General features: G+C 36.0%; 1 protein-coding gene across 2 annotated transcripts in view; it reads left to right on the forward strand.

Annotated features, from left to right (window-relative positions):
• The window catches only part of ATF7IP (activating transcription factor 7 interacting protein), an 81146-nt gene that overhangs the window by 41876 nt on the left and 23815 nt on the right, over positions 1 to 15455 (forward strand). For both annotated transcript variants that reach the window (XM_015570171.1, XM_015570172.1), the window contains 6 exons: positions 1366 to 1503; positions 5389 to 5454; positions 7293 to 7372; positions 9292 to 9380; positions 12355 to 12987; positions 14388 to 14449. In XM_015570171.1, the coding sequence (XP_015425657.1) occupies positions 1366 to 1503; positions 5389 to 5454; positions 7293 to 7372; positions 9292 to 9380; positions 12355 to 12987; positions 14388 to 14449 (1068 nt within the window). The remainder of the gene's footprint in view (positions 1 to 1365; positions 1504 to 5388; positions 5455 to 7292; positions 7373 to 9291; positions 9381 to 12354; positions 12988 to 14387; positions 14450 to 15455) is intronic.

The following is a 15455-nucleotide window of genomic DNA, read 5'->3' on the forward strand; positions in this document are numbered from 1 at the left end:
CTCCCAATATGTGAGAGGGGGCGGGCTGGGATGAGGGACACTCCCCCCCTCCACCCACCCAGTGCACAAATTTCGTGCACCGGGCCCCTAGTTTTTAATAATTTAATTTTAAAATGTCTCTTTTTATGAGACTGACGCGCTGCCTGTTGCGCTAAGGGGGCGCCTAAAATTTCTGTTTTTAAAGCTACATAATTTATTTTGGATATGGTAGTAATTATCAAATTGGAAGGGAGATTTGATGATGTCTTTTATTTACTTTAGTAGCAAAACTGTTAGTTTTCAGATTTTATCTTTTCTGCTATATTGAACTTTATTGTGATAGAAACATTAGTCTTACATGTTACTATTTTAATCTTTATAATAAACTGGTTTCATGGTTATAAGTCCCTACGTTCTAAATTTTTGTTATGTACTTTAGATTTAGTATTAAAAATGGTAGAGACAGGCTTTCCAAGGACTAGGGCGAAAGAGTAAAGTTCAGAGTTTGACATCCCCCCAATCTGCTAAACTATACATACAACTGAAAATATGCATTATTTAATATATTTTCAAAATGCTTACACCAATGTTTATGACAAATTCCTTTTTAAGAGAGGAATATGCAACTCAGGTGAAATTAATTGTTCAAGTTCTTATCAATTTAATAATAAAACTTATAAATAATCTAGTTTTTAGACTAGTATGCTTCCACTAAGATAAATATAAATATCCATACTAGGAAAAGGAATAGTGAGGCAGTAAGAAAAGTAGCTTTTTTTCTTCCAGTTTTTTTATTTGTCATATGAAGATAAGTAATGTTTATTTAGTATTTCTTATAGAGCTGTTAGAAATATGAAGATAGCTCTGTGAAAGAATTTTGAAAACTTTTATGTGTATTGAGAGTTTACTTCTCTTGAACAGTGTCATTCAAGTATGATTCATGGACATGTACCGTGTTTCTTCTTCAAAGGTCCATAATGAGATAAAAATGGAAATTATGAGTATGCATTTAGAAATGTTTTACAGGAATTTTATAGTGCACTATAAGTATCTCACAAAAATATCTGGAACAGATTAGAAATTTAAAAATCTTGTTCTTTAATTTGTGTCCTTTAAATTATGATTGAGTGTATCGGAAGGAAATAATAAAACTTCAGATTATTTTTAAATTTCACCCTCTGAAAATTTTCTACTTTTTTCATATATTATTCTTTTTCAATAGATATATATCTAGAAGTAGAGGATTTCAGTGCATCCATTGTGTTATGGATCCTAGCCTGTTTTTTTCATTAACCTAGTTTTACATAGTACTTAGGGGATATTTACTGTTCAGTGCTTGCTGAAATGCCTTCTTTTCTTGTAACAAAGGAATGTGTATTTATTTAGGTTGTACAGTGGTTGCTGGAAGAAAAATTGCGTGCACTACAGTGTGCTGTATTTGATAAGACTTTGGCAGAATTGAAAACACGAGTGGAAAAGATCGAATGTAATAAGAGGCATAAAACAGTTCTTACTGAACTACAGGTTTGTACACTGACTTGAATTGTATATGAATTTTTTTGGTATATATATTTTATAACTTATTGTTTGTGATACATTTTTGAACTTGACAATAAAATATATCTAACTTCTAAATTTTAGAAGAGGAGCCTCTGTTAGTTTCCTAGACTGCCATAAAAGTGGTGCCATTAACTGGGTGGCTTAAACAACAGAAACATATTGTTTCATAGTTCTGGAGGCTAAAAGTTGTAGATCAAGGTGTTGGCAGGACTGGTTCTTTCTGAGAGGTGTGAGGAAGAATCTGTTCCATGTGTCTCTTCTGGTTTCTGATGGTTTGTTTACTGGCAGTTATGAGTGTTCCTTGCCTTGCAAATGCATCACCCTGATCTCTGGCTTTATCTTCACGTGACTATGTCTGTACCTGTTTGTGTCAGTATCCAAACCTCCCCTTTTTACAAGGATACATTGGATTGAGGACCGCCCTTATTTCAGTATGACCTCATATAAACTAATTACCTCTGCATCTACCTATTTGCAAATAAGGTCACATTCTGAGATACTTGCGGTTTGGATGTAGTATATGAGATTTGGATATACACAGCTTAACCCATAATAGAGCCTCAGAAATTACATACTTAGTACTTCTTAAATAGTTTTTTAGTCACCGAAGAAAGGCTGGTATCATCTCACTTGCCATAAGTATCATAATCATAATAATAAAAGGCCAGAGTTGTCACGACCAAAACGACCAAACAACCGTCACCATGAAGTGCATGGAGCATCTCTCAGTCCCTCCCCTGCAGCCCACAGGCCCCCGATTGCAGCAGAGATGGTAGCCGGCGGGCGCAGGCGTGGGGAGGCGCACATAGGTGGGCGGGGCCACGCGATTTTACACGCTGGGCCTCTAGTTAAGTAATATTTGTTGTAACTTATTCCTTATATATTAATCCACTTTTCTAAACAAGGTCCAATGTGTCTGAATCCCAACAGTTGTGCAACTTATATTAAATCGCTACCATTATGCCATTACCAGGAAATTATAGATATGCCCGAATGGGGAAACCAAGAGCAAATGAAATAGAAGTAATCAAATACATAATAATAGACTATGACTGTCCTGAACTAAAAAAAAAAAATGTTCGTAGCCTTTATTTTCTTTTTATTTTTATTTAAATATATTTTTATTGATTTCAGAGAGGAAGGAAAAGGGAGAGAGAGATAGAAACGTCAATGTTGAGGAGAATCATTGATAGGGTGCCTCCTGCATGCCCCACACTGGGGATTGAGCCTGCAACCTGGACATGTGCCCTGACCAGGAATTGAACCATAGCCTCCTGGTTCATAGGTCAATGCTCAACCATTGAGCCATGCCAGCCGGGCTGTTTGTAGCCTTTAAAAAAAGAATCACAGAGTACTTGCCAAAATAGAAATTCAATCTTAGGCATACGATGGCAGATATTTAGAATTATAATTTAGAAAAAATTGTTATTTTCCTAGATTAAAACAACAAAAAGACTGTTCTTTGATTTTTGTTTTTAAGAATAATAAATGACAAAAGGTAAGTCCATGTTCAAAACTTTGGTTTTCGTTCTCTGCTAGTAGTTTACTTTTTCAAGTGATAAAATTCTTTTTTAAAAAGTGTTTAAATACTATAGATGTATATGATACGAAAATGAAGTCCTCTGTATATTCTCCCTCATAGTCTGCCAATCCTACTTTGTAGAGGTAACCGCTTTTATGTTGGTATTTATCCTTGTAGACATTCGCACGTACATAGCAAACAAAAAGAAATTTAAAAAAATATTTTTTTAATTAGTTTTTATTTTTAAATAAAAATAGTATTATGTTACATACAAAACAATTTATAGAATATCCACTAGGTAGTCTGACTAAATTAAAAATGAAAGATTCTTGTATAAGTTGGGGTATAAAAAACATCTTTTTACATACCTTTCTTGAAAAAATTGCATGAAATATTTTAGTTACAGAAAGGTAAATCCATATTAAGAATATAAAATCATTCTGTTCTATCGTTGGGTGTTAATAATCATAAATAACTAAGTCCTGAGGAAAATCTTCATTTTGGGAATCACAGGTGATTGTTTAGGCTTGTGATTGAGCTTAAATAAGTTGGAAGGTTTGGGGTCTCCTTTAGAAGTGACTGCTTTCTGAAAGGAACTTTAAAAGTAGATAATACCATTTTTTAAAGTGATGTACTTATATTAGACAGAAGAAATTCCCTGGAGGAGCTCTTCCTTAAGCCTCATGAATACATTTAGAAGCTTAGTTTATAATTTTTGAAAATAGATATAAAATTGCAGTAGCAATAGTAGTAAAAAGAATTGACTGCCCTGGCTGGGTGAATCAGTTGGTTGGAGTTTCTTCTCATACACCAAAAGGGTTGATTCCTGGATTCCTTGTTTGATCCCTGGTCTGGGCACACATAGGAGGCAACTGATCGATGTTTCTATCTCACGTCTCTCTCTCTCTCTCTCTCTCTCTCTTTCTCTCTCTCTCTCGCTCTCTCTCTCTCTCTCTCCCTCCCTCCCCCCCCTTCATCTTTTCTCTCTAAAATCAATAAACATATCCTTGGGTGAAGATAAAAAATAAAAAATAAATTGAATATCACTTAGTAAAAGACTTAAAGGAAATATAAAGATTTTACATGTGGTGATGTGATAATTTTTTTAGTTTTTTTTCTTTCTGTTCTAATTTAAAATTTTCTGTGAATATGTATTTGGGCAAAATATTTGTTTAGTTAGTTCATATAAGCAGTACAAATGATAAAATAATTTCACTGATATATTAATACTAGCAAGGTAAAATTTTTGTCAGATTATTAAAGAATAACAGAATAATGAAATTAAATGTTTCAGAGTAATACTACATGAGCACTCGTATAACTGCTATTGAAATTATAAATGAGCAAAGCCTTTCTGAAAAAACATTTAGATAAGAGCCTTAAAAACATATTTTAACTTAGGAATTCTGTTTCTGAATGTTGTCTATGGAAATCATGTGAAAGAACAAACATTAATTGCAGTGTTATTTGACTATGGCAATGCATTGAGGAACATTGACATCAATCTGGAAAGTGAAATATATATGATTTAATATTTATGATATACAGTAGGTCCTTGGGTTACTTTGGAGATCCATTCCTATGGCACGACGTAGCGGCGCGATGTAATGCCGTAAGTCGGAACCCACCTACTAAGCACCTATGTCACTCAAATGGAGCACATACACAGCAGTAATGAAGTGAAACAGTAAAAAAAAATTTAAAAGAAAGATAATTCCTGACCTTTACTTGTGGTAAATAAATAATAAAAAACATAAAGCACATACCCTTTTTTTCACTTTATTTTTTAAAAATAAATGGGAGATGGCGATGTAACCATGAAACCATGTCCGTCGAGTCAGATGTAATCCGAGGACTGCCTGTATATATATAAAATCAATTGTATATATTGATTCAATATATTATACATGTACCCATAAGTAGTATTGACAAGGGATCTTTATTACTTACAGATATGCTTATTTTGCTACTAGAAAATTCTCTTGTGAGAAAGTGAAGTGTTATTACAACTGTGTTTAAAAATAACAAAAAAAGTCATACATATTCCGAAATGTACTGGTTTGTGAGCAAGCATCCATAGTTCTAGGAGGAAAAAAGCTAACCTTATAAGAGTGTTTACCTGTGGGCATCAAATTTAAGGCCATTTTAGTTTTCATTATAATTTTCTGTGTTTTTCAAATATATATTTTACAATCAGCTTACTTTATTTACTTTTTTGCTGTTTGCTATCTTTGAGTATCCTGTTATCTATGAGTTTCTTGTTATATGGGTTCCATTTTAGTGCCATAATGCCACTTGGGTTCTGTTTCCATTTTTGCTTTTTGTAGGCCAAGATAGCCAGGTTAACCAAACGCTTTGGAGCAGCCAAAGAAGATCTTAAGAAAAGACAAGAAGTAAGAATTTCTATTGTTGCACAATTAATATTTAGCTCTAACTGATCATCTCAGTTAATGCTGAATTAGGAGGAAACACTTCCTTTATTACAGTTCTGAAGTTTGCTCTCATTCCCTGTACTTACTGTATGTTGTTTCTGCAGCTCTTAATTAATTTTTAACCCTTTCCTAATTTTCAATTACTGTTTTCACATTTTAACACATATCAATTACTTTTATTTTATGGCATTCTTGAAGCCGTATTTTCTATACATGCGGACTGAAGGGTCCCGGGTTTGATTCCGGTCAAGGGCACATGCCCTGGTTGCGAGTTCAATCCCCAGTAGTGGGTGTGCAGGAGGCAGCTGAACAATGATTCTCTCCCATCATTGATGTTTTTATCTCTCTCTCTCTTTCTCCCTCTCTGAATTCAATAAAAATATATATTTTTTAAAAATTATGTTTTTTGGGATTTATCCTAGTCTAGTCTTGTTATTGTTTTAGTATTCCACTGCCTTCAATAGCCCCGTTCTGCCCTTCCTTTCTTATACTATGTAAATTAAGTCCAAACATGGTAGCATAACATAAACACTATTCTATAGTCTAGTTTTTATTTTTGTTGTTTCCTTAGTTACTCTGTAGTACATTATTTTAAAAAATTTAAAAATATGTTTTTATTGATTTTTAGAGAGAAAGAAAGGGAGAGGGAGAGAAAAACATGGATGTGAGAAACATCGATTGGTTGCCTCCTGCATGCATCCCAACAGGAATTGAGCTTGAAACCTGGGCATGTGCCCTCCCTGATTGGGTATCGAACTGGCTACCTTTTGGTGCACGATGATGACATTTAACCAAGTGAGCCACACCAGCTGGGGCATGCAGTACATATTTTTAATAAAGCATTTGCATGTTGCTTTATAGTTTTTCAGTTGAATTTCTTTCTCTTCCTCTTGACTTTTTCCCCCATTAGAGCAATTCACATTTCTTTTTGTATTGATAGATCCATTATCTGGCACATGATAATTGCCAATAATAATTATTTCATTAATAATCACTATTTCTACAAGATTTTTCTGTCTTGATTCATTTTCTCACTTGACTTAAAAACAATTTTATAGTTTCAACCTTACCTTGCCCCTCCACCCCCACTGACTCCCTTCCCCCCGCAACTAATAATTTGCTTTTCATCTCTATATTGTTTTTACTTAACTTTTAAAATTGTTTTCTCTTTTTTTCTTGAGTAACTGACAATTGGTTTTTTCCTTTGTTCTATATAGACTAATTTCCCCAAACTCACTTAGACATATCCGAAGATTTTTTATTATAGTTTTTTTTCAATTACGTAATTTCCTGATTTTAAATTCCACTTTCTCAACTTTGTTTCTTTGTTATAATGTGTAAAATGAGCTATTTTATTTCTTATATTAGAAAATTTGTATAAATCTTTTTTGAACCGTTTTTATTTGCTATGCCTAATAAAGTATATGTAGACATTCACTAGATATTTATTGAATGAGTATATCTGGTTTATTATTAATATTTTTATTGTTTTGTTTATTGAGTCCTACAGCATGTAAACCATTTTCATAGTCTTCATTTTATTTCCTCATCTCAAAAAACTGAGGTATCAGAATTATTACATTTGTCTTTTGTATAATAAGCAGTTGTTTCCATTAAGTACTGTGCTTAAGACAGCTAACAAGTGGCAATTCCGAGATTCAAATTCTTGTCTCAACTAATAATATTTTTTCATGGAATTATAGAAGTAACAGATAATATATTGATAAAGCATTTAAGGTCTTATTTTTAGATTTGCTTTATATTGGGTTTTATTTTACCTTGGTATTTTTCTCCCTCAGAATCCACCAAACCCACCTGTACCTGTATCACCAGGAAAGTCTATAGTTGATGTCAACAGCAATAACAGTGTGCCCTATAGGTGAGAATAATAAACAGTCTATTTCTCAAGTATTTATTCCCCCTATCCCCCCCCCCTTTTTTTTGCCTTTTTCTTTTTTTTATATATTTTATTGATTTTTTACAGAGAGGAAGGGAGAGAGATAGAGAGTTAGAAACGTCGATGAGCGAGAAACATCAATCAGCTGCCTCCTGCACATCTCCTTACTGGGGATGTGCCCGCAACCCAGGTACATACATGCCCTTGACCGGAATCGAACCTGGGACCTTTCAGTCTGCAAACCGACGCTCTATCCACTGAGCCAAAACGGTTTTGGCTTTTTTGCCTTTTTCTTGTGTTAATCCTCACCTGGGGATATTTTTCCATTGCTTTTAGCTAGAGTGGAAGGGAGGGAGGGTTACTGGGGTGAGAGGGAGAACATCGATGTAAGAGAGACACATTGACAGGTTGCCTCCTGCATGTGGGAACTGAACCTGCAACCCAGGTATGTGCTCTTGACCAGGAATGGAACCTGCGACCCTTTGGTGCATGGGCCGACTCTAACTGCTGAGAACACTGCCCAGGGCCTCTTTTTCTACCTTTTAAAAATAAAATTTACTCATTTTTCCCATCCACCAGCCCCCACTTCTGGCAACTACCAATCTGTTCTCTATATGGATTTAAAAAATACATATTTTTTTAGATTTCTTAAAATAAATTTTGTTTTTTCAGATTTCTTTCTCTGTTTAACTTCGCTTATCAGCATGTCTTCAAGATCCATCCATGTTGGGGGTCAAATGGGAAAATTTTTTTTTTATGGCTAAATTATACTCCTATGTGTATATGTATAAAAGTTTGCTTACCCATTCATCCATAGGTGAACACTTAAGTTGTTTCCATATCTTGGTTATTTTAAATAATGCTGCATTGAAAATGGTTGTGCATATATATTTTCTAATTAGTATTTTGGTTTACTTCAAACAAATATCCAGACGTGTAATTGCTGTATCATATGGTAGCTCTATTTTTAATTTTTTGAGGAAGCTTTGTACTGTTTTCCATAGTGGCTGCACCAATTTACATTTCCATCAATAGTGTGCAAGGTTTTTAAATAGCAAGTCTGTCAAGTTTCCAAATAACTCATATGTAGAATCTAATGAACAAAATTAACTGTTGAACAAAATAGACCCAGAGACATAGAAGCATGGTACAGACTGTAGAATCTCAGTGGGAAGGTGCGGGTAGGTAGGAAGAGATCAAAGAACTTGTATGCATATATGCATAACCCATGGCACAGACAGTAGGGTGTGAAGGCCTGGGGTAGTGGGTGGGGTGGTTAGAAGGGATCAGTGGGGGGAAAAAAGGAACATATGTAATATTTTCAACAATAAAGATTTTAAAAAAATAAAGTAATAAAATAAGAGAACAAGTTTCTGATTTTATTTTGCAGAAACATCTTGGAATCTAATCTTAGGTATTTGTATAGAGACAAGTGGTATACCAAATTAAGTGTATTTCCTTCCTTTTTGCTTTGTTATGGATATTGGTTTTGGTAATTTATTATAAGGCTTTTTTTGGTCATTGCAGATTTCTTTTATCACTTGTACTACATAGTATTCTCTCAAGTAACTGAGAAATGCTTTGGTCAGGGGTGATAAAAGCGAGTGTCTGCAGATTTTAGGACCTACATTTGGTTTTCAGGTAAAAGCATTGAGGACATTAGAATATAAGAGGAAGATTTTTCCCTAATGCCATAGGACACCTCCCCTCCTGCCCCTAGCGTTCTGAAGTCTATGTGGTAGTTTTCCCTCAGTGCATTCACTTGAAATTTAATGCTGCAATAGCTATGTCTAGCCACTCTTTTTTTCCCCCATGGGCCACTGCTTTATCTATACATAAATTGATGTTCCCTACAATGTTATATTCATGACTGACTATTTTTGTGTATATATATTTCATAGAAACACAGGTACAGTGAGACAGTTGCTGGAGTCCAAAAGAAATGTAAGCGAGAGTACACCACCATCCATTCAAACCCCTGTGAATACAGGTAACAATATTTTTTAACACTGAAATACATTTTCTTAGTGTAATTGGAGGCATTGGTTTTCTTTTCTTTTGAGGATGAAATTTGCTAGAAACTGAGCATATTGACCTAAATTGAGTGCTTAAGTATATAATTTTATTTAAACACTAGAGGCGCAGTGCACGAATTTGTGCACGGGTGAGGTCCGGCTGGCCCGGCCCCAATTGGGGTGGATTGGGGCCGGGCCTGTCAGAAGGAGGAGATGGCGGGAGGTTGGCTGTCTGGCCTGTCCCCATTGGGGAGAGGGGGCCGATCTGGGGTAGGGCCAGGCAGGAGGAGGGGCTAGGCAGGAGGAGGGGCTGCAGGAGGTTGGCCGGCTTGCCCGCCCCCTATTGAAGCAGGGGGGTGTGCAGTCAGGGGCAGGGCCACCAGGGGGATGGGCTGTGGGCTGATCAGGGGGGTGGGGGCCCATCAGGGGTGGGGCCTGCCGGGGGGAGGGGCTGCAGGAGGTTGGCCGGCTTGCCCGCCCCCTATTGAAGCAGGGGGGTGTGCAGTCAGGGGCAGGGCCACCAGGGGGATGGGCTGTGGGCTGATCAGGGGGGTGGGGGCCCATCAGGGGTGGGGCCTGCCGGGGGGAGGGGCTGCAGGAGGTTGGCCAGCGAGCCCCTCTGATCAGGCGGTTCGCTGGCCACAGTGGGCATCATATGACCAGTCGTTCTGGTTATTACAGTCTTTTGTTCTGGTTGCTGGCTTTTTATATATATAGATTAGGATTCCATATATGCATGGAAATACAGAAATTGAAATCTCTACTGTAGTGGTTCTCAAACTTTTTAGTCACCATATCCCTGTATAATCTTAAAAACTATTAAGAATCCCAAAGTTTTTGTTTGTGTGGGTTATGTTAATTGATATTTACTATAGTAAGAATATAAAATTCAAAAAATGTTTGCTTATTCATTAAAAAATAATAAACACTGCCTAACCAGTTGGGCTCAGTGGATAGAGTGTCATTCTACATACTGAAGGTCCCAGGTTTGATTCTGGCTGAGGGCGTGTGCCTCAGTTGCAGGCTCAATCCTCAGCCCTGGCTGGGTGAGTGCGGGAGGCAACCAACCGATGTATCTCTCTCACATTGATGTTTCTCTCTCTCTCCTCCTTCCTTCAACTCTAGAAATCAATGGGAAAATATCCTTGGGTGAGGATTAACAAATTAAAAAATAATTATTAACACCTTATTTTGCAACACGTGTTTTAATGAAAAATAACTTCTAAGCTTAAAAAAGTAATGAAAAGAGTATGATTGTCTTACATTTTTATACATTTCTTTTATCTCACTTAAAACATTAAGATCCCTATGAAAGCAGGATTCTTATATCTATATCTGCATTCCTTGTTGAAATCTGTTGTTTTGATTGAAATATATGAAGAAAATTCTGCCTCATACATATATGTGGTTGGAAAAGGCTAGCTCTTTTAGAGAACTGTGGATATTTTCTTTGAAAATCAAGTAGTTGTTTGTTTGTTTATTTATTTATTTATTTATTATTGATTTCAGAGAGGTAGGGGGAGGGAGGGAGAGAAACATCAATGAAGAGAGAGACCAGAATTGAACCTGCAGCCCTTCAGTCTGCAGGCTGATGCTCTATCCACTGGGCCAAGCCCTATAGGGCTATTTTGTTGGCTTTTTTTACTGTGAACATGTGATGGTAAAAAATGTAGTGATAATTTTAGTACCACTACTTGATTTTTGTACTGAAGAATCAGAAGTTTTACTCATCATTGCTTTGGCTCCATCAGTGCAAATATCTACATGGTGAAAAGTAAAATAATGTTTTATTATTGTTATGAAAATAGTTTTGATATTGCAAGCTCCTGAAAAGGTCTCAATTACCCCAAGTATCCCACTGAACCATACCTTGAAAATTGCTGCTCTCAGTATGCCTGTGATTTTGGAAGAAAGACTACAGATCAATGAGAAAGACACTTAGCCATCTAGCTTCCTTATTTCATCTCCCATCGACACTCTGCCATCTTCCATTTATATATATAAAAGGCTAATATGCAAAGTGTCCCCTCAGGAGTTTGAACAGGAGACCAGGAGTTTGATTGCTCACTATGACGTGTGCTGACCACCAGGGTGAAGCACGGGACAAAGAAGGCCCCGGCCTGCAGCCGAGGAAGGAAAGCTCTGGTCGGCAGTTGGAGGAAGGCCCCAGCCAGCAGCTGGAAGGCCCCGATCAGCCCTGATCGCTGACCAGGCCTAGGGACCCTACCTGTGCATGAATTTTGTATCCTGGGCCTCTGGTCCTACAAAATAAAGAGCTAATATGCTAATTAGACCAGATGGTGGAACAACCTTCTGGAATGACCAGTGGGGAGTGGGGGGAGGGCAGGGCCATGAGGCACGAATTTTGTGCATTGGGCCTCTAGTATTATATAATGTTAATAGAATGTCAGTGTAGGCAACCTTCTTTCTCTAGTTCCTCTCCCAGGCAATTCAATACAACTTGATCCGAAGATCTGATTTCATATGGTCCAAATGATAAGATACGTGACCAAGTTTGACTATTCATTAATAGTGATGATGCTTACTAGACTTTCTATTTGAGTTTATATATTGCTAGTGTCCCAAAGCATTTGTAATGTTTTAAATGTAGTTTCAAAAATATCTAAACAATATTACCAATTTTTCAGTTATTTTTCAGTTATGCTATAGTTATTACAGTAATTTTCAGACACTGTTTTGATAAGGAGATAGCAGTCCTCCATATTAATCATAAACCGTGTGATGTTTTCATAATATACTGATCACAGATGCAAAATGCTTCTACAAATTTAACTCAAAGAAGTTCAAGAATTTAAATCTGGAAAAGATTTCATTATGAAGGACTTTACTGTATCTACTGCAATCCATTAAATTATTATTGTGTTATATTACCCTAGCTGATAAATGGAGATAGCCATTTAAACTGAGATTTCTTTTTTCTTTCTATAGTGTCTTCAACCAATCTTGTCACTCCTTCAACAGTTGTCAGTAGTCAACCTAAATTGCAGACTCCAGTGACTTCGGGTTCTCTGACATCAATTCTTCCTGCACCCAACACAGCTACAGTAGTTGCTACTACTCAGGTGCCTAGTGGAAATCCCCAACCTACAATCTCTTTACAATCATTACCAGTGATTTTGCATGTACCTGTTGCGGTATCCTCCCAGCCTCAACTCCTACAGAGCCATCCCGGGACTTTAGTAACTAATCAACCATCTGGCAACGTTGAATTCATTTCTGTACAGAGCCCACCTACAGTGAGCAGTCTCACCAAAAATCCAGTATCTTTGCCATCCTTGCCAAATCCCACTAAACCAAACAACGTTACTTCTGTGCCCAGTTCTAGTATTCAAAGGAACTCTCCTGCCAGTGCTGCACCATTAGGAACAACACTTGCTGTACAGGCTGTTCCAACAGCGCACTCTATTGTACAAGCCACAAGGACTTCTTTACCCACAGTAGGCCCATCAGGACTCTACAGTCCATCAAATAATCGCGGTCCTATACAGATGAAAATTCCAATTTCTGCTTTTAGTACTTCATCTCCTGCAGAACAGAGCAGCACTACTACCCCAAGAATTGGTAAGTCACTATGTAGCTTTAATAATAGAAATAAAAGCTTGCTAATGATCTGTAGATAATTGAACTTTTCTGTTTGTTTGTAGAAGTGGCTAGCATCATTAGAAAAATGATGGAAATGGAATATCCTGGGGGTTATTTTTAATAAGTTTTTAGTTACATAAGAAATTATGTTGTTAAAATGGGATTTGAGAGAGAGTTTGTTTTGAGTGAGAGGCTAGCATTTGTATTTAACTTTTAGGCATTTTTCTAATCTGGGTGAATTTTTTTATTTAGGCTTTGTAGCAAGCATTATTTTATAATACATTTGCCAGGAATATATGAATAGAACAAATTTATTTTAAAGTATCTGATTGACCTAATGTACGCTTAAAAGAGGAAAATAAACATCACATATTTTCCCTACCCATTTATGTGCTCATCACTCACAGCTTTTAAATTTGAACAGTTTAAAAATAGGTTCTGCCCTCTCTAGTTTACTACGCAGTGCTTGATTGTGTCTTGTTTTCTCTGTTGTATATTTTCCCCTATGACATATTTTATGATTATATTTGTATATATGTGTACTTTGAAGTACTGCAAAAGGAGAGCTTGATTGTATCTGTATTTAAAATCTTTTAAACTCTTTTTTTAACTACATTTTGTATGCATTCTCTTTTTTTCAATTATAGTTGACATTCAATATTTTATATTAGTTTCAGTTATAGAATAGTGGTTAGACATTCATATAATTTATGAAGTGTTTCCTTTGATAAGTCTAGTAACCATCTGGCACTATGCATAGTTATTACAATATTATTGACTACATTTCCTACGGTATATGTTATATCCCTATGACTGTTTTGTAACTACAATTTGTATTTTTTTAAAAAAATATATTTTATTGATTTTTTACAGAGAGGAAGGGAGAGAGATAGAGAGTTAGAAACATCGATGAGAGAGAAACATTGATCAGCCGCCTCCTGCACATCTCCCATCAGGGACGCGCCCGCAACCCAGGCACATGCCCCTGACCGGAATTGAACCTGGGACCCTTCAGTCCACAGGCCGACGCTCCATCCACTGAGCCAAACCGGTTTCGGCTAGAATTTGTATTTTTTAATCCCTTTGCTTTTTCCCCCAACCCTCATCCCATCTGGCCACCATCAGTTTGTTCTTTTGAATAATTAATGCTTAGCCTAGAGACAATTTAAGTCAAAGAGAGGTGCATGCTGGGTAACAAATCTCTTATAGTTATTTAAATTATAAGTGTGTGCGTGTGTGTGTGTGTGTGTGCGTGTGTGTGTGTGTGTGCGTGTGTGTGTGTATATGTATGCATGTTTATGTATATAAAGCACAACCCAACTTTTCACATTTTTAGGTGCTTTTAAAAATGGCTGACTTTTTAAATTTTGACTCCTCAGAAAACCAGACAAACAAAACAATAGATGCTTCTATTAAGAAAGCAGCTGATAGCACATCACAGGTAAGATTTTCCTTCTGTTTCAAATTAAAATTCTAATTATAGTCCACAAGACAATGGATTTCTACCAGTATTCTTTAATACAATGAAAATTATTCTGTGTTCTTTACAACTCTTCAAAGATTTCCAAACAGCTTCTCTGTAATATTGAACAAGAACTGACTTTCTTTGCTTAGTAATTCTCCTAGAGGTAATGTTATTCTATTATATTGACTAACTGCTTGGCTTATATAATTGACAGTCCAGCTATTTGCCTAAGTGGCAAATATAAGACACTGTGAAACAGCCTGTGATTCTTTAGGATGTCCCTTTCTGATTACTTATGGATAACTTATTTTTTTCTGTGACAAATCTTACTAGGTTGAACACTTTAAAGTTAGTAGAGTTTCAAAGAAATCTGAATGGACTGTATGGAAATGGTTGTTGTTTAATCAGACCTAGTTAGGAACTCGTTAAATATGTAAAATATCTTTTTTGGTAGTCATTGAATGAAGATTTATCTAATGTCCTCCAAATAATTATTTGTCAACATATTTCACATAGAATGTATTATTATAACATATTTTTTCACATATCTCATTTCATATAATACATCAATATATTTAATATAGTATAAAAATTATCTATTCAAATTATCAGCATATATTATAAAACAATGTAGATTTTTTTTATGCTGCTGTCTGTAATTATAGTGCTGATTTGAGGGACTCAGGTTCACCCTCAAGTTGGTTGATTTGCTAGAACAGTGGTTCTCAACCTTCCTAATGCCGCAACCCTTTAATACAGTTTCTCATGTTGTGGTGACCCCCAACCATAAAATTATTTTCGTTGCTACTTCCTAACTGTAATTTTGCTACTGTTATGAATCGTAATGTAAATATCTGATATGCAGGATGTATTTTCATTGTTGCAAATTGAACATAATTAAAGCATAGTGATTAATCACAAAAACAATATGTAATTATATATGTGTTTCCCGATGGTCTTAGGCGACCCCTGTGAAAGGGCC

Source organism: Myotis davidii, unplaced genomic scaffold (genome assembly GCF_000327345.1).
Source record: "Myotis davidii unplaced genomic scaffold, ASM32734v1 scaffold205, whole genome shotgun sequence".
NCBI lineage: Eukaryota > Metazoa > Chordata > Mammalia > Chiroptera > Vespertilionidae > Myotis > Myotis davidii.